The following is a 25,977-nucleotide window of genomic DNA, read 5'->3' on the forward strand; positions in this document are numbered from 1 at the left end:
TTTCCTTGGTGAAACTCAATAACAGTACCCACGTTGCCCCTAGCGTAAAGTTTGTGAATCAAGTGAGGTAATGTAGGCAAACATACTGTGAAAACCCCTGGCACTGACAGTTTCATTAGCTTCATTTCACACTGAGAGACTTGCTTGGGCTGGGGATTTTGTGAAGAAGGGAACTTGTTCGTGTCCCCAAAGACAGTCCCTTTTGAGCCTTGTCCCTGGCAGGAGCTGCATATGGCCCATCTGCACTCATTATGCCTGGCAGGAATGTAGCACAGCAAGCGATTATTATAGTGAGGACTTGGGTTGTCACCTTTATGTTTCAAAGGGAAGAGGAGCCCATAATGTAAGTTTTCCTAGTAGACTGATATTGAGAGATTTGAAAAGAGTATATTTTCATTTACAAATATGTATTGAAGTTTTCACTGAGTTCTATTTGGAAATTTTAAATTTCTGTGGCCTCTTCAGAATGTAGAGAGCTTGGATTTGTCAGTTTGCTGTTCTTTGCACAGGATAGATTGAAACACACCCTTTCGCCCAGTTGCTTTTTTTTTTTTTTTTTTTTCCTTCACCTGCCCCCAACCTTTGTATCATGGTTCAGTCATCTGAAAACTTGCTTGAAAAGTTTTACTAATCATCAGACTTGTCAGTCTACCATTTCTGTAGGAGATAGCCAAGAATAATTTTTCTTACCAAAATAAGGTGTGGAGTTTGTACTTGTTATATGCAAGTTATATGCCAACTCCAGCAAACTGGGGCATTTTTCTTTTTGAATGTTTAAATAGAAGTTCCATGTAGTCTATAGAAAAAGACCAGGATTTCACTGGACCTTTTCTTCCTGTTGTTTTTCTCAGGGAATTTTGAAGAGTTGTTTGGTTACTAGTGTACCTAATTTTTCAACAATTCTATTTTAAATGAAGAATTTTAATAATTACTAGATTATAGAATTATATGAACTATATGGGGCTACAGAGATTTATAACTCTTTCTTTTTTAATATTTATTTTTTTAGTTGTAGTTAAACAAAATAACTTTATTCCATTCATTTATTTTTTGTGATGCTGAGGATTGAACCAGGGCCGCACCCGTGCTAGGTGAGCGTTCTACCATTGAGCCTCAGTCCCAGCCTGATAGCTCTTACTTTAATGCAGCAAAACCGAAGGCTGTGGGGACACATCTTTTCTCCCCCTTGTTGAGGACCACTGGCAGCTTGGCCTTGTTCTTATAGTTCATTGGTGTCTTGTTGTTCTGTCAAAGCATTATTCTTGAGAGTCCATCAGAAGCTCTTTCCATTGAAGCCCGTTTTCTCACTCTAGACAGTTCACAGTGATGAAGATGCTAATCAGCATCCTTCTCAGAAAGTGCTGTCAAGTCTCACCCCTGTTCACTGTCACTGCCACTCTCCTGATTCAGTTATATACATCATTAGGATGAATTCTGACATAAAAGCACAGAAAATAATTTTCCCTAATTCAGTCCCCAGTACTTCCCCTTTTTCTCCCTCCTCCCTCTCCTGTTCCCTTCCGTCTTCTTCTCTACTGATCTTTCTGCTATTTATAGTTTTTTAAAATTAGTGCCTTGGCGGGGATATACATATGGTGAGATTTACTGTGGAATATTCATGTATGTACATAGGAAAGTTAAGTCAGACTCATTCCACTGTCTTCCCCTGTCCTGTCCCTCCTGTCTTCACCTCAGTCCCCTTCCTCTACTCCACTGATCTTTCTTCTATTTTGATGGAATTCCTCTCCCTTTTCTTTTTCTCCTGATTTTGAACTAGCTTCTGCATATCAAAGAAAACATTTTACCTTTGACTTTCTGAGTCTGACTTATTTCACTTAGCATTATGGTGTCTCTTTCTATCTTTGATTCAGTTTCTGATTGTGTCTCCCCTAGGCTGTAACCATAGCTGTCCAAGATCTCTGCTTCTATTGTTTTTTCACTCTAGAATGCTTCCAAATTCAGGGCCTTAACACATAAATGTGGTGTATAACTCTTTAAAAATTTTTTCTACATTTTTAATTGGTGTGTTATAGTTGTGCATAATGGGAGGATTTGTTGTTACATATCCATACATGCACACAGTATAACAATATAATTTAGCCAGTATCACTCCCCAGCACTTGCCCCTAACCTCTCCGCCTCCCATCCCTTGGTTCCTTTTGGTGTATAACTCTTTAAGAGGATACTTCTTTGGCTTTTATGCTTTATGGGATAGTGTCTGAGCTTGTCAATCTCTATGTCTGAACCTGTATGTTAAAAATTATGTTTTGCTGAGAATAGCTTCAAATCCTAAAATACCAATGGCTTAAATAAGAAAGAAGTTTGTTTCTCTCTCACACAAAAGAAGACCAGAGGCAGGCAGGCTGGCACATGTAGGGTGGCTCCACATCTTCAGTTCATTCTTTCATGCTGCTCTGCAGGGTAGAAACACCTTTGTCCTATAGCCAGGACCAAGATGAGTGCTCAAGGGAGGTCCAGCTAACACATCTTCTTACCAACTGGCAGAGAGGAGGAAAGAGAAGACTGGGTCTGTGCCCTCTAAAGATACTTCTCAGAAGTCACCTACAACACTTTCCACTGCATCTTTCTGATTAAAACTTGGACATGCCCCAGCAAGAAGGCTAAAGGATGTGGTCTTTTAGCTGGGCTGTCCCACTGAAAATTGAAGAGACTAGCTAATGTGGCAGTGACATAAGCCTCAGCTCTATGGCCCATCCGACCTCTTGCCCAGCCCTGTTCCTCCCCTTATGCATCTCAAGCCTTTTCTACCCAGCTCGGTGTCTACAGCCTGTTGGTAACTACAATATATCTCTTCTTAGACCTTTACTGCATCAGCTGTCTCACAGAACTGGGCCTCTTGAAAGTTCTGGCCTTTGTCTTGGGTGCCCTTCAACATCCTTGTTTCTCTTTGAAACATTTATACATCCTTCAAGCCCCAGGCTACTTCTTCAGGAAATGTTTCTTACTTGCTCAGCAGTGGCAGCACAGTGCTCTGTACTTGTGCATATACCAGTGTGGAACAGTGGCAAAGCTTTGTGGACCTAACAGTTGAACAGATCTGGTTTGAATCTCTGGGGTGCACAGCATAGAAATTGTATATAAAGCCACAGCCCAGGCCTCACTTTTGAGTTCCACACTTTCATATTGAACTGCTTATTCAACATCATCCCAGGGTATATGTGTGTGTGTGTATATATATATATATATATATATCTACTTTTGAAACAGAACTCTTGATTTTACTTCGTTCTCTAGACTTTCCTTATTCATGCCTCCCTCAGCCTAGCTGTAGATGTCAGAAAACTGGAAACAGTTCTTCACTTCTCATGTCTAATAGCCCTTAGACTCTTATATTAAATCCCCACCAGTATATCAGCTCAATTGCAAAATATGTCTTAATTCTGCCTCCAGAGTTTGCATCACAGCTCTGTCCTCCAATGCCTGGACTCCTGGAGTAATTCTTCACTGATCTCCTCACATCCACTCATAGCCTGCTCTAATCTTGCCTTGGTCATGCTATTCTTGCACAAAAGTCAGCTTCCCATTTAACATAGGCTTAGCTCGGGGTTCTTATCTCCTGTAGTGCCCACCTGCCTTGACTCCTGTCTCCCTCTCATTCTCATGTCTTGCACTGCCTATTCTTGCTAATTGTGCTCCACCTTCCCAGTCCTATTTCCAGTCCTCTTTCCAGTCCTTGACTGTGCAAAGAACTTCCTGTTTTTACCACCCTCCTGCCATTCCCTGCCTTGGGGTCTTTTGACCCCCTATTACTCTATATACACCATCTTCTTTTCTCGGCTTAAACATTATTTCCTCACAAGCCTTTTCATGATCGCTAACCTAAATCTCACATCCTTTTCCCTTCCTCCATAGGACTATTCTTTCCTTCTTATCCTTCATCACAATCTGTAATTTTATATTTATTGAGTGATTATTTATATAACATCATTTCCACATTAGCCTGTATGTTCCCTAAGGGCTGGGATCTATATCTTACAACTGAATCCTCAATGCCCTGTGCTCAATAAGTATACATGGAATAAATGAATAAATACATGATCTTGTGATTCAGTAATGCATTTGATTCTCTCATTAAACTGACAACTTTGCTCTTCAGTGTGGCAAGAAATAGTAGTAGTTGGAAACATATTAAGGTGATTCACCTTTCCAACTTGGCATTGTATTTCTTTACGTTCATTGACCGTAATATCTATGATTCTCACCTGCAAGGCTATAAACTTTGGTTTAATTTATTAGGATGTAACTATGAACAAAGCCTTATTTTTTCCAGGATAACCTTATGAATACAGAACCTATAGTGGTCATGTTCAGGTGTGATATCTGGAAATCATGCTTGGGCCCACTGCCATGGGTTGCCCTCTCTCTTTGGATCTAACCTCGTATAACCTTTGGAACAGACGAGTCACTGTTGTTGGGGTGGAATCTGAACTAATAGTCATTTTAAGATGGAACCATCAGTGACCATACTAGAAAGCTACTAGCCTTGGGTTTGGGCTGTCCTGGAAAAACCAGTTCTCTCCCTACCCTGAACTCATTTCCACAGCTTTTGAGACCAAAAGCTTACATGTCAGATTTCTAAGTAGCATGTACTCTCCCTACCCTGAACTCATTTTTACAGCTTTTGAGACCAAAAGCTTACATGTCAGATTTCTAAGTAGCATGTACTCTTAATTTTATCTTCCTGTTCTTTCCTAAGTTACCTTATTTTCTGCAGAGCACTGCAAGGTATATTATGGAACAAACAGATCCACAGCTTGTATTGTTTTGTTTTTGCCCCAAGATTATAAAAAAAAATGTTGTTCTGAAAGCATCTTATGATTTTGAAATTCTAGACTATGGCCTAAATTAAAAGATGAACTTGGATGACTATCCCTCTTTTACTGATGGATAAGTCATTGATAGTAGAAAAGTTTGTGTTTGCATTTTCTTTTCAGAAGATAATGAAGATTCTGCTTTTAGTGGGCTCATCAGTAGGTAGATTTCATATATGTAGAAGCACACAGTTGATCATTCTTTAGCTTTAGTAGGTCAGATCATGTCAGTGTTTCCAGAGCATGCCCAGAATGGTAAAAGTTGGCCTTCAGCTGAGCCTTTGCTAGAGGCAGCCAGTCCTGAAAAGAATTTATTTATTTATTTTGGCCTTGTTTATGTCTAAATGATGATAAGTATGAGTCTCTCTGAAGTGGGTCCCACATGAATTTGGTTGTGATCCCTAGAACCTGCGATTCCAATATACTTGGATAGAGGGTAATTTTTAGTGGGGAGGAATCTAATGTAATAAATGAAAATACAAAAATTTTAAATGTTCAAAAGGTGTGTAATTTGCTGTTTTTATTCATGTGTGTTTTTAATACTTCTGGTATGGAGCCTAATTGCCTCTTTCTCGGGAGATGTGGTTTTAGTTTCTTGGGTGAATGTGCATTTTATAAGTTTTTTAAGAAAGGAAATTAAACATAAAAGACTTTAAGTGCTTTACTCTTTATATAATGTCACTAAGAAATGCCAGGAAAATCAGGGTTGGGCTTTTTATTTATTTATTTAATAAATATAATAAATTTTCCACCATTTTGTTTGTTATGGCTGGTACCAAAGTTCTTTTAAAAGTTAACATTTATTTTGATTTTGTACTGTTTCAGCAGATGTGCTTTAATAAATTAACCTATCTCTATTCTTCATTGTGGGCTGGAGAGTACTTAATATCTTTTTTTTTTTGGCATTTTGATACACAGGTGATTTAGTTTAATTCAGCATATTAGATGTTCTCTGCTAGTATGGTGTTTAGCATGCGAATGATGTAAAGTAGAGCAAATGTGGCCTGCTGAGCCAGGTGCTCAAAGTGAGCATTGATACAGATATGTGACATGATTGGCCATAGTCAAGTCATCCAACCACTGTGAGTGAGTGATGTGGGGTACTTGGTATCCAGAAATCTTTCCCAGTCTGAGTTTTCAAATCTTCAAAGTCGGTATGCCTAATGGATATTCATCTAATTGATCCCTGCTCTTCTTTTTCTTTGTCTTTCTAATTTAGGAAAAGAGGATGCTAATGCACCAGTTACAAAAGATGAGAGCACCTCCATGTCACAAGACACAAAAGCTTTATCAGAGAAGTCGCTGCAGAAATCAGCTAAGGTCATTGATTGCAGATTTTTTCCACTCTTCCAATGGTTATCACCTGAGATACTTGTCAGTCTCGTGAGATTCAGTTAGGACTATAGTTAGTCAGTTAATCAGAAAAGTTAGTAGACTCAGGAAATTAGGAATGGGTCTTGTAACTTTAAACAAGTAAATGTGTATTCACTTCCCTATCTTTGTATAAAGGACCAAGGCCTTTTCTTTAAGTATATTTGGAGTTTTGTATTCTTTCTTGTTTATAACCCATGTACAATCAGGCATTTATGACTTCCAGTTTGGGTTATTGAAAGTGGAGCAAAGCCAGGCACAGTGGCACACACCTGTAATCCCACTGACTCAGGAGACTGAGATAGGAGGATCCCAAGTTCACTTCCAGCCTAGGCAACTCAGCAAACCCCTGTCTCAAAATAAAAAATGAAAACGGCTGGTTGAGCTCCTCTGGGTTCCATTCCTAGTACTACGAGCAATAAGTGAATGAATGAATAAAGTGAACTGAGAATTTAAGACACTGGGAGAAGTAATAGGAATATCAACTCCTTCTAGATTTTAGTTTTTGCTTCAGTTTTTTAAATTGTCATAGCTAATTCAAAAAATGAATTTTACTAATTCCTTTTTAGTTTTTTCAAAGTATTCAATTCAGTTATCACATAATTATTATTTTTACATTCCTGTTTCATTTTTTGCACAATTTTATTTAAAGCTTATGTATGTTAGTAGCATCCTCAGATGTGGGGTCAAATACAGCCGACTCTGGCTATGCAGATAACTCATGGTGGCAGAAGGCAAAGTGACGCAAGGGCAAAGAATTGAGTGGCATCATAGTGTGAGGCTTCGTGTACCAGAGGTATCTTGTCAGTGTGCTTGACCTGGGAATGTAGTGTGCCACTCGCCAGCCAGCTGATTAGGAGAATCTCGCCTACATATTGACCTGAACAATTTCAAATTTACGTATGTTACTCCCACTGCCATTCAGTTATCCAGATCTTTATTTCATTAGGCATTTCGAGGACTAACCATGTTCCAGGCAATGTGCTAGGTGTGGAAGATTGTAATGACTGGGTGGCCGGGGACTGCATCTGGCTCCTACACCTGTTTCATTTTACCTGTGCAGAGTTTTAAAAGTTTGACTTCATAACTTACGTTAAACAAACATACAGAAACTGTTTCCTTAAAAAAATCAGGCTTCTAGCTTCTTTTTCAAACAAACAAACATCTGGCTGTACTGGGCCACATTTCTAAATGACTATGGTAAGAGCTGAATAGAGCAACCCTCCGTCCATAGAACTTGTATTCTGTGATTTGCTACTGCCCTCCAGTCGTGCCCACCCCTTCTTCCCATCCTCTCCCCTTTTCTTTCTCTCCCTCTTGGATAACATTTTTTAATGAATTCAATCTAAAATTACAAGGCAGGGCAGGTGGCGCACATCTATAATCCCAGGGACTCAGGACGCTGAGGCAGGAAAATCACCAGTTTGAGGCCAGCCTCAGCAATTTAGCAAGACTCTTGTCTCAGAATTTCAAATGGGCTGGGCATGTAGATCAGTGGTAGAGAACCCTTGGGTTTGATTTCTAGTACAAAAAAATTTAAAAAGTAAAAAATATCAAATAAAATAAAATTATAAGGTAAGCAGCACTTATATGCCAAGCTTATACTCTGCCTAAAGCTAACTTCATGTGAACCACAGGTTCAAGCTGCTTTCTGCATTTTTGTGCTATCAGAAATTAAACCAGGATGCAAGGACTTCTGGGTCAGACAAGATAGCATGGCTTGATTTTTTTGCTCCTCCCACTAAGGACATCTATAAACCCTGGTTTGGGGGGTGGGGGCAGGAAACCCCAAGAGAACTTGAAAGGGTAAAAAGAAGAAGCAACACTTGTTAGGGACCTCCAGTCTAAAGAAACTACATAGAGACAGGGATTTTACAGTCCTACCATTAGAAGGTGTTTCTGAATCTCAGCCTGGCAATGGCCAGATAAACTCAGGTCTGTTCAGGAAACCTCCATCTCAGAGATGCCAGGCAAGGCCAGCAGCATCTGTGAAGGAGTTGACTGGGAGCCCTGATAACAGTGAGTGATCATGAGAAGGGCTTTCCTTTCTCCTTAGGCCTGAGAGGCCTCTCCCCACTGAGAGACATTGGGCATCTGAGTGGCTCTACCAAGGGAGATCCTACTCCAAGAAGCACCTGATACAGGAAGCCTCTTTGTCCTATGGACCAGGGATTCCCCTCTCTCACCTCAAGGCACCAGAAAGCATGATGATACCAGTAAAAAGGATCTTGCCACAACAAACGACCTGGTGGGCAAGGCCCCTTTGTCCTCACCCAGAGCAACTCGGAAATTATGAAAGCTGTTTGAAGGGGAATTCTACCATATTAGGTGTGCAATCTGGGAAGTCTCTTTGTCCTTGGGGACTGGAGACTATTCTCTCACATCCAGAGACATTGGACAGATAGTCAGGTAGTGCCAGTAAGGAGATTGTGCCACAAACAGGAAATCCCTAAATGGGAAGCCTCTTTGTCCCTGCAGGCTAGAGAGTACTCTATTCCACACTTTCAGGTGCTCTGGCCTGGAGAGTCCCCTAATTCCTCACAAGCAGCATAAGTAGAGAACCAGTGGGAATCCCAGTGGCACTATGTAAACCAAACTTTGCAAAATAATACTGCAGAGACCCTGAAAACAAAATTGTCATTGGAATCTCAGCCCACAGCAATAGGCCAGGATCTGCATGCTAAATAAACCTCAATACTGTGACTGCTTAGCATGAAAGAGTTAAATAATACCAGCATCTCCTAATGTCAATAGCCAGAAAGTTCAGGATTCAAACAAAGACCAATCATCATACCAAGAACCAGGAAAATCATAACTTGAGAGAGAAAAGGTATAACTTATACCTACATGAAACCATTGATGTTATGACCAGGCTTCACAATGACCATTATGAAGATGCTTCAGCAAGCAATTGAAAATTCTCTTGAAACATTTGAGAAAATAGAAAATCTCAGCAAAGAAGTTATAACTTAATAAGAATAGTAATTTGTATTTAATAACATTTTTAAAGCATTTATGTATTGTTCATAGAATATGCTGGTATGTCGATGTGAGAAAAGTATAATGCAGAACAAATACCTGGAGCTATACCTATCTGCTGAAGTCTCACTTTTCTTCATAAGACATAGATCACAGTTATAAAAGCACTTTAATCTAATTTATTCATGTACTACATAGTTTTTTTTCCTTGGATATATGTGTTTAAATTATTGCAACTTATTGATTACTTACTGCTGGACTCTGCTAGTTGATCAGATAATATCCTCCTGACTTCATCTGATACCCAGTTCTACAGATGAGCAACACTGACATTATCTTTGGTGTTTTCAGGTGGTTTACATCTTGGAGAAAAAACATTCCCGAGCAGCCACCGGCATCCTCAAACTGTTGGCTGATAAGAACAGTGATCTGTTTAGGAAATATGCCCTGTTTTCTCCCTCAGACCACCGAGTGCCTAGAATTTATGTACCTCTCAAGGACTGTCCCCAGGACTTTGTGACCCGGCCTAAAGATTATGCCAACACATTGTTCATCTGCCGCATCGTGGACTGGAAGGAGGACAGCAATTTTGCGCTGGGGTAGGTGATCTCTGGCAAGAAAAACAACTGGTCACAGGAAAGAACTCAGTTTAAGGCACTTTATACTAACTTTTTATGAATTTTAGTTATTGTTTCTTTATTAAAGCCAAGGTATGGTGGTTCTGAGTCCAGAAGTTACCCTTACTTCACTTCAACTAGTTGCCAACAGGTTCCTTGAATTACCAAACAGTAGCCTTTTTGTTTTTGTTTCTGGCATAAAATATAAGCACATTCTGAGCCTCTACAGTTTCCTGTTGTGTCATGAATCCTATTCATACTTGTGTTCTGCAGCAAATTCATTGCATCAAATAGCCAGTTCTTTCCTTTCAGATGCTTTTTTAAAATATGCAAAGTCCAAGCATATTCAGGAGACCTCCCAGTTTCTTTGCTTTAAAGTATGAATATGAAGTCTTGTTTGAATGGTGTACTTTTTGGTGTTGATCTTGCAGTCAGTTTGATTAGTGCCAAAGGTTTCACCTTAGCATTAAAAGCTAAATTATTACTACTGTAGGCAGGAAGAAGAGTGCCATGTTTCTGTGGAAGCTGTCAGAAATCAGCCTAACTTAAGTCTTAGAGATGGTCATTTAATTTTTATTTAAAGAAACTGCTAGACTTCACTATCTGATCAAGTGCTATGACTATTTTCTTATAACTAGCAATCACTTTGAAAGAAAAATAATATTGTTTTAGTTGTATCTTTAGGTCTTTATTACGAATGATGTCTGACTTTTGCTTCATAGGAAATGGCAATGAAAGGTATACAATATAGAAGAGTCTTTCCTGACATTTAACTCTTAGTCCAGTGTAGTGGCTTGCTGGTTGGTTATCTGATTTATACAGAATGGATCCTCCTGGGAATGTTCTGTGATGATGTGAGGCAACACTGAACTGATGGCCACAGTGTGCTGCTTTTACCAGGCTTATTCTACACTTAGCTTCTTATGCCTAGCCATGTAATCCAAGTCATACTGATGTCAAGAAATACCCCAGAGCCACTTTTCAGTTATGTGAAGATCAGTGTGATTTCCTTGAACTCAGAGCCTCTTAGGAACTGTTGAACTTTCTTTTTTGCTCTAAAATGGTGCGATTGCAGTGTCATTATTTTTAAACTTAACTCATTATCCAAGAGTGATGTCAACCTCTTGAGCCCCAAGTAATCCTTTTCACAGGCTTGCCCATTTCTCACCATCAAATCAAAAGGTCTGATGGTGGCCATGACACTGGCCTCTGGTCACAGGAAAGAACTCAGTTTAAGGCACCTTTATACTAACTTTGATTATGCTGCCACACTGTTTGCCAGTGAGAAGGGAAGTCTTTCATATCACACCAGGAAACCCAGCCTTGTCCTTTATCTGCCTTTCTGCCTGAGCCCTTTGTGCATTCTGGATTGGACTGCTGCCTTAGTGTTCAGGTTGTAAGGGTGTAGTTAGGAAATCTTCAACCATGAAGATTCTTATGTTTCTGTTTCTATTATTACTCTAATGATCCTGTAGGTTCTCCCATACAACTGAGCCCTTGCTTCATCAGCACCCTGGTCAAAGGGTAGATGCAACAACAACCAAAAGGGAGTCGAGCCTTTGAAGCAACAAACGCCTTTGTTGGATCCAAAGAAAGAATATTTTATTTTATTTTTTTAAACCTTTATTTATTTATTTTTATGTGGTGCTGAGGATCAAACCCAATGCCTCGCACATGCTAGGCGAGCACTCTACCGCTGAGCCACAACCCCAGCCCCAAGAAAGAATATTTTAAAAATATGATAATCATGTATTGTCGTGTAATTTTCAAAATAAAATTTTAAGATAATCAAATGGAAAACTGTGCTTGTTCTCTACCTTCTTAATATAAAGACATTGTAGTTGTATTTTATGGAAATATGCCTTTTAAAATCTTTGTGGACATGAATAACTGATTAAAGCAAATTAAAACATCTTTGTGGAAATAGAGAAAATCTATTTTGAATAATAAAACCTGGCAGGTTTTCATGACGAAGCTCTCAGATGATGCTGTCACATGAGGGGTGAGGACTGCAGCTGCTGGGCAAGGCGGTGGTCGCCTTGATGTGCTGTTCTGGCTGTCAGTTACTGATCTTTAGGAACTTAAACCACCGTTTCCCATGCTGAACGTGCTGTGCTGACTGCTGAGGTTTCTTCCCTCATCTTTGCCTGGCATTGACCAGGCAGTACTTGTGGTGCTGTGTGTGTGTGTGGTCAGCTCCGGTGTACACTGTGCCTACAAGTCAAGTAGAGCTAATATGGTTTGCTTCTGAATTTCTTCCCTGCCCCTGCATCTCTGTCCTTAATGATACTGTGCATCTTCTGTATGTGTTATTACTACTAATTAATTACATCTTAAAATTATTTACCTCTCTGTAGTTAAATTCAGTTATCCCAACAGGTTTTTATCAGCTATATGTCATGTGCTATGCCTTATTATCTGAGAAGCACAAAGATGAACAGCTATATTTTCTTTATTCCAAGAAACTATAATGCAGAAGGACTTAAATGGCATAGGGATTATTTGATTATAAGAAATGAAATCCCTTTCTTATAATTTAAATAAAAGGGAATTACTATGATGGCTTTCCTAAATCCCAGGGCAGGAAATGGATGTGGGCTCATGAGAAACTGAGAACTAACATGCAGCAAAGGATCACAGCTTCTCTCTCAACCACTCTGACCAGCCCAGGCACTACTTGATAGAGATCCCTTTCTGTCATGGACTATGTCATTTGGCATATCTCTGCACAGTAGCCATCTATATGCTTAGTAACATCCATGGCTACATACTCATGTCTAGATTATTGCCCAGAATTCCTGAGGTAGAATATCTTATTGATCTAGCTTGAGGCAGGTATTTTCCCTGGCCAGTAGTTTTACCCAGTGGTGGGGCCCAGGCTCCCTCAGTCCACTGCCCAATTAGCAGAACTGTGGGACTCAACACCCTAGGCAGGAGCGCGGATAAAGAAGATGAGTTGAATGGCCCATCTTTCTGAGCTCCAACTGTAGTACAAAAAGAATGTCGTAACTTCTTCCATAGAAACGAAATAATTTTTTGGAAGTGAAGGAGGTATGTGAAGGGAGAAATCCAGGATCAATTCTTGGAGAACAGAAGATCTTTACTAAAAGATTTCTTGGGGATGGCAAGGGACACAACCAGCAGCCAGAATCACTATAAGCTAATTCAGGAAGACAGAGGAGGTAGGAGAATCTGAAATGAAGAGTCCACTATGGAAGAAAGAGGAGGAGTGAAAGATTCAGAGGAGATTAAGAAGGTAAATACTCCCAGATTCGATAACTGATTAGAATGGGGCACAAAGGAGAAAAAACAATCATAGAATCTTGTGTGAACTACAGGCCTCAGACTTGGGTGGGAGGGCAGATGCTGGTGGGATTACCTGAGAGCAGCCCTGGCCCCCACCTGCCTTTGCTTATGCCTCAGAGCTTGCTACTTCCCTGGCTGACTGCTCCTAGCTCCAGACCCTGCACACTGTACTTCCTTTGCCAGCAGAGACTCTCCTCTCCAGAGTTTGCTCCATGAAATACTCAACTTTTGAATTCAACTCAGTTGTCTGCTCAGAACATCTTCCCTGTAGGCCTTCTTTTGGGGGTACTCCTGTATCTTTCCAGAGTAACCATTGGTGTAGCTCTCCCATGTGTGGACTGCAGTTCCTTTTAAGTATATTTACTTGGCTGTGAACTTCTTTAAGATGAAAATATTTTTGGACAAGACTGGTCAGGTGAATAGATGGAAAGGAGTTGATGACCTTGAGGTCTTGAGCCAGTTCAGCTAAGAAAGTAGAACATAAATTAAGCTAGAAAACAGGAGGCATTTGGAACAGAAAATGATGAGAACCAAGATTCTGTGGCTTCAGAATAAACACTTGACAGGTGTATATATCATGCAGCAAGCATACAAATCGGATGCAGAGTGCCAGGTTAAAAGATACAGATGTTTAAACAAAAAGTCTGGATAGAATGCACACATTGGCTATCTGATGTCAGTAATTTGGAAGGGTCCAGGGGGAGACCATTGATTTTTGGCTTCATGTTCTCTGTAAACATTGCTGCTCTGGCAGTCCCACAGGTACTTTGGTGTCTCCATTAAAGGAGAACTTAAAGAATATTACAGTATTGGAGACCTCTGGTTAGGAAGTTATTTTCCATCTTACTTTTAAAATTGTCATGAGAGCTGTTACTTGAGCCTTGTTCTCTGTGTATCACATTTACCACTTTTTCATGAATTTCAATCTTTTAGTGCTATCAAAAACCCAAAGGTAGTCTGTTCTTGGTGAGCCCTTGCTGGCTTTTAGGGATGACTGCTTTTTGTCATACATCACAATATATTTAATACTTTTGATATTTAGTACTAGACTCTTGGCCAGGATAATTAAAAAGTCACATTGGCATCCTTGTTGGAATGATTTGTAATTATATCAGATTTACAGTTTTAAGAGCTTCCCAACCCTCTTAAATCATCTTTCCTTTTAGAAAGTCATGCAGTGGCCCTCGTGCCTGTGTTACTCCTGCCTTGGTGGAATATGCTATCCTGGAGTCCAGAGCTCACAGTCCCAGCCTTCCTGCCAGGATGTTGTGAGCATGGAGGTTTCATGATCACTTTATCCTAGATTTGTTATGGTTTATTCTCAAATATGTAAGGATAAATCTTGAAAAAAAAGTTTTATAGCAGCTACTGTTACACTGAAGGCTAACTGAAGATGTAAGATGTAAACTAACCTGGAGCAAACTGACATTTTCATGTTATTTTATCTGCCAAACTCTGATGGCTATGGGGATTGGGAGAAGAGAGAAGATGAATAGGTCAGTGCAGAATGAGAAATTTTGATTTGAACCTGGGATTGCCTAGTCTTAATGGAAGGATATTGGAATGAGATATAGAGATTTTGTCGTGCTGCTGGCTTTTATGTATGAAGGACAGCAGAGTCTATGGAAGCCAAGAATGAGACAGGATGAAAGCAGAGGATGGGAAGTTCTGATTGCCAGGTGTGTGGAGAAGGAAGTGTGTGGGGGCTTTGTCTCCCAGCTTTGCTCTGTAGGGCCAGTTGGCAGATACTCGCTGACAGGCAAAAGTAGATGCTTTTGCTCTTCTACTCAGTTTTGATAGGTACTGAATTCTTTTGGGGGTAGATATGAATTGAAGTGGTCACACATTAAATAAGTTATATTTACTAGGAAAATGAAAAAGAAACCAGGTAGATAGAAAAAGCAAATGGAAAATTAGTGTTTTTTATGGAAGTGTTGCTTCTAAGATGAGCACACTGAAAAATAACTCTTCAATCATTCCCCCTGCACAAAAGGAATATTTCACCTTTCCTGAACATATTCCTTATTTAAAGAACCTTCTGAGGGAAAGGTTGAGTTGTGTGATGCCAGGAACTTTAAGTCCTTTTCAGGGGTGTGGCTCTAGCTGGCTAGTAGATAAAAAGCCAATCAGGCTGAGGAGGGGGCTCTTTTTTGGTGATTGTTGGGCTCCACCTGCTGGTCTACAATGCTCAGCTTTACCAATAAAAAAAAAAATAAAATTAAAAAAAAAGGAATTAAAAAAAAAGTGAAAAAAAAAAAAAGCCACATCTTGCAAACCAAGAGCATCCTGGTCAAAGCAGAGCAAAAGTCAAAGAATGGAGGAGGTTGGTCCTGGTGTCACTTGGTTTGTTTCCCAAGAACCACTGTATGCAGGCACTTATACTTCTTCCCAAATCGCCGTCCCCACCTGCAAATTCTAGTGCTCTTTCTTCAAAGTATTAAAGGAGAACTGCAGATGCCACCAACCTTCTTGTGCTCTCTGGGACTGGTTCCAGTCTCTTCGCTGATCCTACGTAACAACACTGATTCACTCTCAAGCTTCAGGGTCTTTCCTAAAATCATTCAGTACTGTTGGACCTTCTTCCCGTTTTTTTTTTTTTTTTTTTTTTTTGGTCTGTTTTCACTGATAAAACACTTTTTCTGAAGTCATTGTTCCTTACTTGCTACCTTCTATTGTGTCATATTACTGAGCTGGAAGAAGGGAAAATAACTTGGTCTCTCTTCCTGATTGTAGAAAACACACAGCCAATGGTGTTGCGTCTTTGTCACATGTCTTGTTCACCTTGTGTTCTTACTGAGGTTCTGGGCCGTATGTTCAGCCAGTGTTGACTCCTCCCCACACCTGGCTTTTCAGGGACCTGACACCATTTTGCCTATTTGGGTGAGTTTCAGCATGAACCAGTGTGCATGGGAGCATTTATTTAAGAGCAGTAATGAAAGTGGCGACCACTAAAAGAATGTGTGACCTGTTCATAGCCTAGTTTTAAGGCCAAACTTTCTAAGAATATTTAGAAGAGGAAAGAGATGCATAGCCAAGAGCACTAATACTGACTGGTAAATGTTCTTGTTTTCTTTAAGACAAACAGGATGATTTGAAGGACTGTTTTTTTCATAGTTTCTTCTGTCTAGTTTTTATTTCCGTATCACCCAGGACAAGTCAGTCTGATGCTTATCTCTATAGAATATTTATATAGACACTCCGTAACCCCTACCTATCAACTGCAGAAAGCTGGGAATGTTTCAAGCATTATCTGGATGTCCTTCATGTGAGTGGGAATAGTGTTGGTAGAAGAGCTTTGGTGAGTGAAAAAAACTTGAGGTGATGAACATTATAAATTTCTCTGAGGAAAGCTTTCTTCCTCATAACTGTTTATTATTGCAATATCAAAATTAGGATAGGGGCTGGGATTGTGGCTCAGTGGTAGAGCGCTCATCTAGCACGTGCAAGGCCCTGGGTTCAATCCTCAGCACCACATGAAAATAAATAAACAAAATAAATTTGCAGATAGATCATTAAAAAAATTAGGATAAAATTTTTAATTTTTTGAAATATGTAATGAATATTATTAAAATTATTCAGACATATACTATAGACAATGGAAATTTTCTAAAATGTCACCCCAGAAATATTCACTTGGTTTGGTATATATTTAACTAAAATACAGTTTTAAAATTTTTATTTATTTTTATTTTTTTAATGAACGAAGTATATTTCACAGACCAAAGAACAAAATGTGACACGTAATTTTTGGAGCCTCATATTAAAACCAACCAATGGAATCACCTCCCAGATTAAGAAATATTAGCAATATCACCAATACTGTGGATCTATTTGTGTTTTTTCCCTAGAGTTAACTAGTGTCTCAAATATGCTAATCAAAATATGCTTTTAAAATATTCCGTATTTATGTCATTAAATAATGTAACTTAGTTTTGCTTGGTTTTGCACCTTACGAAAATATCATATTACATATATTCTTCTGTGACTTGCATTTTTAAAATTGTTTCTAAAATATTTTCCTATATTTTACTCACTTTAATGCATATTTTCATTTCCTGAACTATACCACAATTTATTTATCTAGCAGTGAGCATTTGGGTTAAATTGAGATTTTTATTATTACAAATAATGCTCCCATAAGCATTCAAGTGCTCACTAAAGTTTCTAGCCTTTGCTTAGGAGTGAAATTACTGGATCATATGTATGTATGTATTTAACTTTATAACTTTGTAGCCAAAAACTGTTTTCCAAATTGTACCTATTTTTAGTCCATTTCTAAGAGTGTGTCTTAAAAGAGTTTTCATTTCTTTGTTCTTATCAACATTGATATTGTTAGACTCTTCACTTTTTGTCCATTCATTGTAATTTATTTTTTCCTAATTACTAAAGAGATAGAACATCTTTTCATATATTTGTGTTCAGATGTTTTCTGTTCTAGAAAAATGTCTTCATGTCTTTATTGATTTTTAAAAATTTTTTTATTTAGATATTTTTGATTTGCAGGAATTGTCAAAATAATACTGAGTTTCTGAATATATCCTTTACCCATCTTCTCCTCTGTTAACATCTTATATTACAATAGGATATTTATCACAACTAAGGAGTTAACTTTAGTACAAGACTATTAAATTATATAACTTAGCACATCTTACTAGTTTTTTCACTAATACCATTTTTCTGTTCCAGAATTTGGTTCAGGACCCCACATTGAAATTAAGTGTAACATCACAGTAGTATCTCCATTTCGTCATAGTTCCTTAGTCTTGTCTTTTATGAACCAAGAATGGGCACGACAGTTTTTATTAGATTATGATTATTTTTCTATAATTCTTAAATTGGAAAAAAAATAGTCATGATATTAAAGGAAGCTTAGAAAATAGAGAAAAAGTCATTCATAATCCTTCCTCTAAGGAATTCTATTTCAGTGAATACATATTTTAAACTATACCATACATATTATTTTATGTTTTTAACATTTTATGTCATAGTTATTTATATCTTCAGAATGATTTTTCTAGAATGCATAATAATCAATTGGACAAACATGCCATTATTTAGTATATCATTTATATATTATTGGAAATCTGAATAACTTCTTTTATTTCCTTTCAGCTCTAAGTTTTTTTTTTAACAAGTTTTTTTACAGCTGTTTTAGATTTACAGAAAATTGTCAAGATGGTATAATTCTCATGTATGTCCATCCTAAATAATTTCCCAATGGATTAACATGTTAGTGTGGTATATTTGTTGCAATTAATGAGCCAATATTGATACATTATGAACAAAAGTTCATACTTTAATCAGATTTCGTTATTTTTATTATTGATAGTAGCAGTGGCAGTTTCAGTAGTAGTAATAGTATTGATCTAAACTCCTTTTTCTCTTCCAGGATCCAGTATTACATTTAATTATCTTGTCTCCTTGGGGTCTTATAGCTGTGAGAATTTCTTATTTCTGAAAGGCAGAGTAGCTTGAAATGTGCTTTTAAGAAAACACCAGATATTTCAGTGTGACATTATAATTGTCCTAAAACAGCTGTTGCCATCTTTTCTGACAGTGAATAGAAGACATAGAAACTACTTAGGAAGCTATAGCATTTGAACTATATTGCAAGAAAGGGAAAGTTATATTCATTATTCGTTTTAAATAAAATTTACCCCAGAATTAAATTTAAAACATAAAAACAAACTCTCTTGCAAGACAAATACACAAGGTATATGTTAGTTCCCTTGTGGATTTTAGTTTTGTTTAGATTCCAAGGTAGTCTGGTTTTTAGGGAGAGAGCAGAGTTTATGAGTGAGTATATTGCATTATTGTTTCTGGGGCATCTAAGGCCTGAAAAGCTTGGGCTCTTTCAATATGCTGACCTGTTAGATATTTTATCTTGGACAAGTTCTTCAGTCTGTGCTGCTATCAAGTATATCCCAGTGAAAATCTGTAATGAATTTATTTAAATAAGGCACTTGAGAAATGTTCTCTGAAACTTAGTAAAATAAATGTTAATTAAGGCTAATAGGAACTTGGAGTCATTGATCATATTTGGAAACCATAACTCAAATATAATTTTGTCATTATAAATTATGTTGTAATTTCAGTAAACTAATTAAAATTCTAGGACTTAAAACTAGTGAAAATTTTGCCAAAATACAAAGCATCAAATGAGAAAAAAATCTTTTGCCTTTAGGTCCAATAACTGATTTGACTTGTTCTTATAATAGTATTAGATCCATCACCTCACCTGCTAGCTTTTGTCCTCCTTTCTCTTTGCCTTTACATTATAGGTGTGGGTCCAGTATCAGTATCAGTGCTGGTTGCCTTTGTGAGGCATGCTGAGTACTGGATCCACCATCTCTTGGTAGGTCTTAGTTTATTATCTAATAGTTTTAAAGAAAGGATTTGTGAGAGGTATGTTCTCGAATTCTTGAATTTGGATATCTTTATCTTCAAAATCCAGTGGTACCCTCCTTAGAATGTGGTTCAGTGGTGATAGTGCAGCAGCTGCTCTGGTAACTGAGATGGCTACTAGACGATTAACAGGCAGGTAGCATGTACAGAATGGATATGCTGGACAAGGGATGATTCATGTTCTATGCAGGACAGAGCAGGATGACACAGATTCATTACTTTATTCAGAATGGCATGCAGTTTAAAACTCAAGAATTGCTTATTTCTGGAGTTTTCCATTTAATAATTTCCAACCATGGTTGACCACTGATTAACAGAAACCTCAGAAAGCAAAACCATGGGTACAGGTGTCTGCTATTATGAGTTCTTCCTGGATTTTAGTATTGTATTCAAAAGTTAGGTATTATAAAATGCCTTTTTGTCCATATTTTTAGTCTCTTTTCTACTTTAGATCTAAGGAGATAATTTTTGGCCATATATATATTCTTACCAGCTTCACAAAGTGAAAGTAGGGTGGTCATGGTATTCTAGATCTGCCTCTCATACACTGCCCTGAGATACCCACCACATGTGAGAATGTGTTCCTTTTCATGTTACTGTAGTTGTCTAATAAACTATACAAGATATATGTCGTTGTTTATTCTTCTCCCAGCAACTATGTATGCTGATTAATGAATGGTTATTTGTTATTTTTAATATTACTAGATAGAATTATATGAAATTATGTTTTATAGCTTAAAAATCCAATATTGACAATTTCATGTGCCTCAATATCATGTATGATTATCCTCTTTATATATTACTTGCCATTCTTGAATACTTTGCTTCCAAGTCATCACTCACTGGCTTAAATTGAATATAGCTTTTTTAAGAAAGAAGTTGGTGTAGTATGTTTTGTGTCTGTTTATATTAGTCAGGATTCTTGTAGTCTCAGTCAGAAGAGACATTATTATTATAAAGGTGAGTGTTAGAGGACAAGGTTAAAAATGTTGTGACTAGTAGAACTGAGCCCAGTGGCACTTGCCTGTAATCCCAGCTGCTCTAGGGCCTGAGGCAGGAGGAGTACAAGTTTGAGACCAGCATGTGCAACCTAGTAAGCCCCAGTCTCCAAGTAAAATGCAAAGAAAGGAAAGGAAATACAATGATATAAAAGGGCTGGGAAGGTAGCTCAGTGACAGAGTGCTTTCCTGGCAAGTGTGAGGCCTGGGTTCAATTCTCAGTACTGGAAAAGAAAAATTTTGAGTGGGTCTTAAGTGTGATATTGAAAAGCCTGACTCCACTTGTATCCTTGGTATCCAGACCTTGTGCACTGGCACTAGGCTGCCAAGGGAGAGCACCATGACTGTCCTGGAGGAAGCTCTGCAACCTTACAAGGTGTTGTCTTCTGATTAGTCTCATAATTTAGCAGTCAGCAGACAATTACACCATTTCACTCAGTGACTTTTATATGCTTTGCTTCTTTCAAGAAGTGAAATACTTGATTATAAACAAAATTGAATGAGATACCAATAGCTTTTTCTGTATTTCTGAAATCTATGGATTGTGATGTTCATGCAAAGCATGGTAGGCAGGACAGATGAAGACAGCAGTCCCAAGCCCAGAGTTAGTATCTCACAATTTTAATGGAGCAAGATTTCTGCCCTCTTCTTTAAAGAAGAGCTGAGGGATACAACTTGTTATCAAGTAGTGTTGGGTCCTCCTGGCATGGTTCTTTATCATGGACTCAAAGTTGATTACTATTGCTGGCACACTGGTATCCTGGACGGGCAGGGGCCAGGTTATCAGAAGAAGAAGTTAATGTGGAGCTCATTTCCTGCTGCCATGTACCTTGTTCATGTCAAGGAAGCACTGCAGTGGTTGGGAAGGCAGAATCTTCCATTCCCAGACCCTTCCTCCCTCCACAGTGGGATCACTTGGCTGAGCATTCTTGTGGAATTCTAATAGTTACACTCTGTCTGGGTACATTTTAATAGTCCCATTCCATCCACATGTCTCTTCCCCAGATATGCCTGTCACCAGTCCTTCAATCATTCTTTGAGGTCCCTGTCCTTCTGGCTAAACTTAAAGTCACTGCCTATCGGGCCATCTTTTCTCAGCCGAAGTGGACCATGGATATATTACAAGGTTTTGGTTACAATTCTTTTCAGAGCCTGTTCCTTCAAATGCTATCATAGTCCACTTAAGAATCATGAAAGTGTAGGGGATAGGAAAGGTAGCAGAATACAACAATTACTAATAGGGCATTATGTAAAATTGTGGATGTGTAACCGACGTGATTCTGCAATCTGCATTTGGGGTAAAATTGGGGGTTCATAACCCACTTCAATCTAATGTATGAAATATGATATGTCAAGAGCTTTGTAATGTTGTGAACAACCAATAAAAAAAAAAAAAGAAAAAAGAAAAAAAAAAAGAATCATGAAAGTGGAAGGTCATTTGCGACTAGGCATTCAGGGTACTCAGACCTTTCTGTATCCCCTGAATCTTATTCTTTCTCATCAGTGCCCCTACTTTTCACCTAAGATACTTGTTAGACCCTAAATCCAGTAATGTAATCATTCATCATCTTTCTTTAAACATTTTTTAATCTTTATTTTATTTATTTATTTTTATGTGGTGCTGAGGATCAAACCCAGTGCCTCATACGTGCTAGGCGAGTGCTCTACCGCTGAGCTACAACTCCAGCCCTCATTCATCAACTTTTGAAAAAAAAAATTTTCTGCCTTAGCCTGGCGGCTACAAGAAATTCAGGATACTTAAAAAAAAAAAAAATTGTAGTTGTAGATGGACAGCATGCCTGTATTGTTTTGTTTATTTTTATGTGATGCTGAGGATTGAACCCAGTGCCTCACAAGTGCGAGGCATGTGATCTGCCACTGAGTAACATCCCCAGGAATCTTTTTTTTTTGATGAAAAAAGAAAGTTCCTGAGTTTTCATCTTAGCCCAGAATCAAGAATTTAGAGATTAAGCATATAATTTTTCTTTTCCATCTCCTTTTTTGATTCTGTAAGTCTCTATTTCTGTGAGCCCTGCAATATACCCCCCCCCCCCCGTCAGACCAGGGATTGAATTACCCAAGGGCATTTAACCACTGAGCCACATCCCCATCCCTTTTTATTTTTTATTTTGAGACAGGGTCTTACTATGTTGCTGATGCTGGCTTTGAACCTATGATCCTCCTGCTTCAGCCTCCCAAGCTGCTGGGGTTACAGATGTGTGCTACCACACCTAGCAAGTATCCTTTTAATAAACTCTTTCCAACCAGAGTTGGTTTCTTTTCCTTGTAACCAAGAACTCAGACAGTTAAAAGATATTGATGTTAGGAGATGAATGTAGGAAACTAAACTTCAGGAACCTGTGGGAATAATAAATAGGTTAGTTAGATGATTGGGAAATACCTTGGGTTCTATTAATTTTTAAATACGAATCAATTTTTTAAATGACTAATTATTGCCTGTGATCTCCAGAATTTAAAGTTTTTTGTTTGTTTGTTTTTTAATCTAAACAACATTATTGCAAGTAGTCATCCAGTGCAGTGTGGAATTCCCATTCCTTCAAACTTCAGAAGCAGGGACAGTTTGTCCCCTAGATCTTCACATCCTAGTGCACACTGGTAATGATTTTGTTATTTAAAAAATAAGGTAACATTGGGGTAACCTGTGTCTTTAACTGTCTGGATTCTTAGTTTCTGGAAAGAGAAACGAGCTCTGTTGGGGAAGGAGTTTATTGGAAGAATATTGAAGGGCTCACAGAAACAGTGAGAGGCTTGAATTCCCTGAAAAAAGGGGAGGAGTGAATTAACTTCTGGAGAGCTCAGAAGTCATCCAGCACTCACTGTTTGGCCATGGTGGTTCTTACCACTGCTCTTGCAAACCACCACTTCCACTGGACGCTATTGCTACCACTGCAGTCACTAGAAAGCACTCTTGCTGCCATGAATGGGTCTGGAGTACCTCTTTGAGTCATTATTTTCACATTCAAAGTCTTGAGCTGAGGCAGAGTTTAAGTCATACACAGTGTATTGGCTTCTGGTGTGCATGGTGTGAGTGAGGTCTTCCTTAGAGAGAGGCCAGGCATCATGTAGTGGGAGGTTGGCCATTACTGTAATGGGAGTCAAGTCTTTTCTCCCACTTCAATGTTCAGTTCTTTCTTCCAGTTTGTATACCTTTTATTTTTTCTTGCCTTGTCACATTTACTAGGAACTTCAATACAATGTTAAATATTATTGAAGAGAATGAACACCTTTGTTTTCTTCCTGATCCAGGAAAACTGTTTATTCTTTTACCATTAAGTTTGGTATTAGCTCTAGGATTATGGCCTTTAAATAAGTTGAAGAAGTTTATGTCCATTAATCCTGGGTCTTTTATTATAAAAGAATATGGAAATTTTATTAAATTGTTTTTCTTCTATTGAGATAATACATGTTTGTTGATTGCTAATATAATGAATTATATTGGTTGACTTTTTGTTTGTTTATTTTTTAGTGTTGGTCATAATGTGTTATCCTTTTTATATAGTGGTCAATTCTATTTTCTTAAATACTGGTAAGATTCATCAGTGAAGGTATCTGGACTTGCAGTTTTTTTTTTTTAAAGGGAGGGTTTTAGACTATGAATTCTATTTCCTTAATAGATGTAGGAATATTCATATGTTGATTTATTCTTGAATAATCCTAGGTAATTTCTGTCATTCTAAAATTTGTCCATTTCATCCAGAATATTGAAATTATTGGTTTAAAGTCATTCATAAATCCCTTATGATCCATTTGATACTTGTAGCATGTGTAATGATATTCCTCCTCATTCCTGATGCTGATAATTCATGTCCTTCTGTTTTTATTGACTAATATGAATAGAAATTTATGTTTTATTCTCTTTCTTCATTGTTTATTTTCTTTTCATTGATTCTTGTTACTTTTTTTTTCCTTCTACTTTTTTGGAGTCAAATTTGTTCTTTTCTTTATAGTTTTTTAAGGTAGAAGCAGTTTTGTTCATTGATTTGACACTTCCTTTTTTATATGAGTATTTAATGCTATAAATTTTCCTAGAAGCACTGCTTTAGCTGCTTCTGTAATGTGTTATGTTTTTGTTCAGTTCAGAATATTGCCTAATTTACTTTTCTCTCCTCCTCAACCTGTGCATTGTTTAATTTCCAAGTATTTGGGGATTTTCCAGATAGCTCTCTATAATTTTATGTTCTCATATTTCTCTGCCTTTGGCTTTTTGGTGTGCTTTCTGTGAGATCACCACTTGAGTTTGAGGAGGAGTCACTGATCTGAGCCCATAGGTCACTGCACAGGCTCCCTCAATATAACCTGAAGGACAGGAGTGTGTGTGGACTGTGGCTTCCCTTTCATGGTTGATGGGTGAGAAATGGGGCCAACCCTGCTGCCACCACTGCTGTACTCCTCAAGGCTGAAGATCAGAATTTGTTAAAAGTCTGCCTGTTAGACAACCAAGTCCCCAGTTTCAATTTACAGCTCTGTACCTGAGAACTCTGGCAGCCAGGCATCTAAACAGAGTTTTCTTTAGTGAAATTGAATGATGCCAGAGTTAAATTCCTTGCAAAAAGAGCAGAGGGGATTCCTGGATCATCCTGGGAGATGAGTAGAAGTGAACAACAGGAGAGATGGCCATCTTTGGTTTCCCCAGTACCCTCTTGAAAGGCAACTACTGCAAGGTTCAGATCACATTTCCTATTTGCTATCTGTTTTTAACATGAAGCTTGAGACTTGTTATCTGTTTATGCCATGACAATATTTACAATAGAGAATTATCAATTTTAATATATATGTAGATGACAAACCAATGAGTGAGATCTTCTCTTTAAAAGGTAGAACTGTGTTCATGTAAGGAATGTCCTATTAAATGCAGACTGGACTTTAATGTCCAGTCCCTAAATTGTGAATGATAGTTTGCTAGGTATTATAGATACTTTAAATTTTCTTCTCAGTACCTTTCTGGGTTTTCTAACCTTTTTATAGTAGACATACATTATTATGTTTAGATAACATATTTTTACCTTTTAAAGGTAAAATCTAGTAGAATTATGAAACAAATATGAGTTATCAGCTCTAATTCAGTGACTTCAGGTGTAGGCACTCTGAAGGTAATGATTTAACAGCAAACTGAGTTGAACAGAATTGTCTCTAAAGGTGTTTTCCAGAAGCATCTATGCAAGCCTTTTATAATGTCAGTTTTGACTTCTCCACGAAAAATTGCAGGTTCCAAGAAAGGCCTTCTGGCCCTGTTCCCAAATCAGAATTCCTTAAGAAAGGTAAAATTACATTGTAATCATGGACCTTACAGGCCAAGAATATCCTTGTTTCTTCTTCTTGCCCCTTCCCTGTCCTCATACACTGGTTATTGCATTCCTGCTGTGGAGGGGCAGAAGATTTTTAACACTCTCCCAGCACCTTTCATTTAAAGAGTAGACAGGTGCCAGTGTTTCATTTGTTCACTAACCC

General features: G+C 38.0%; 1 protein-coding gene across 8 annotated transcripts in view; it reads left to right on the top strand.

The window, feature by feature from the left end:
• Positions 1-25,977, top strand: part of DIS3L2 (DIS3 like 3'-5' exoribonuclease 2) — a 356,130-nt gene that overhangs the window by 161,687 nt on the left and 168,466 nt on the right. For all 8 annotated transcript variants that reach the window (XM_081261984.1, XM_081261982.1, XM_081261989.1 and 5 more), the window contains 2 exons: positions 6,052-6,152; positions 9,534-9,781. In XM_081261984.1, coding sequence (XP_081118110.1) covers positions 6,052-6,152; positions 9,534-9,781 — 349 coding nt within the window. The remainder of the gene's footprint in view (positions 1-6,051; positions 6,153-9,533; positions 9,782-25,977) is intronic.

This window comes from Spermophilus citellus (assembly GCF_964194105.1).
Source record: "Spermophilus citellus genome assembly, chromosome: 11".
NCBI lineage: Eukaryota > Metazoa > Chordata > Mammalia > Rodentia > Sciuridae > Spermophilus > Spermophilus citellus.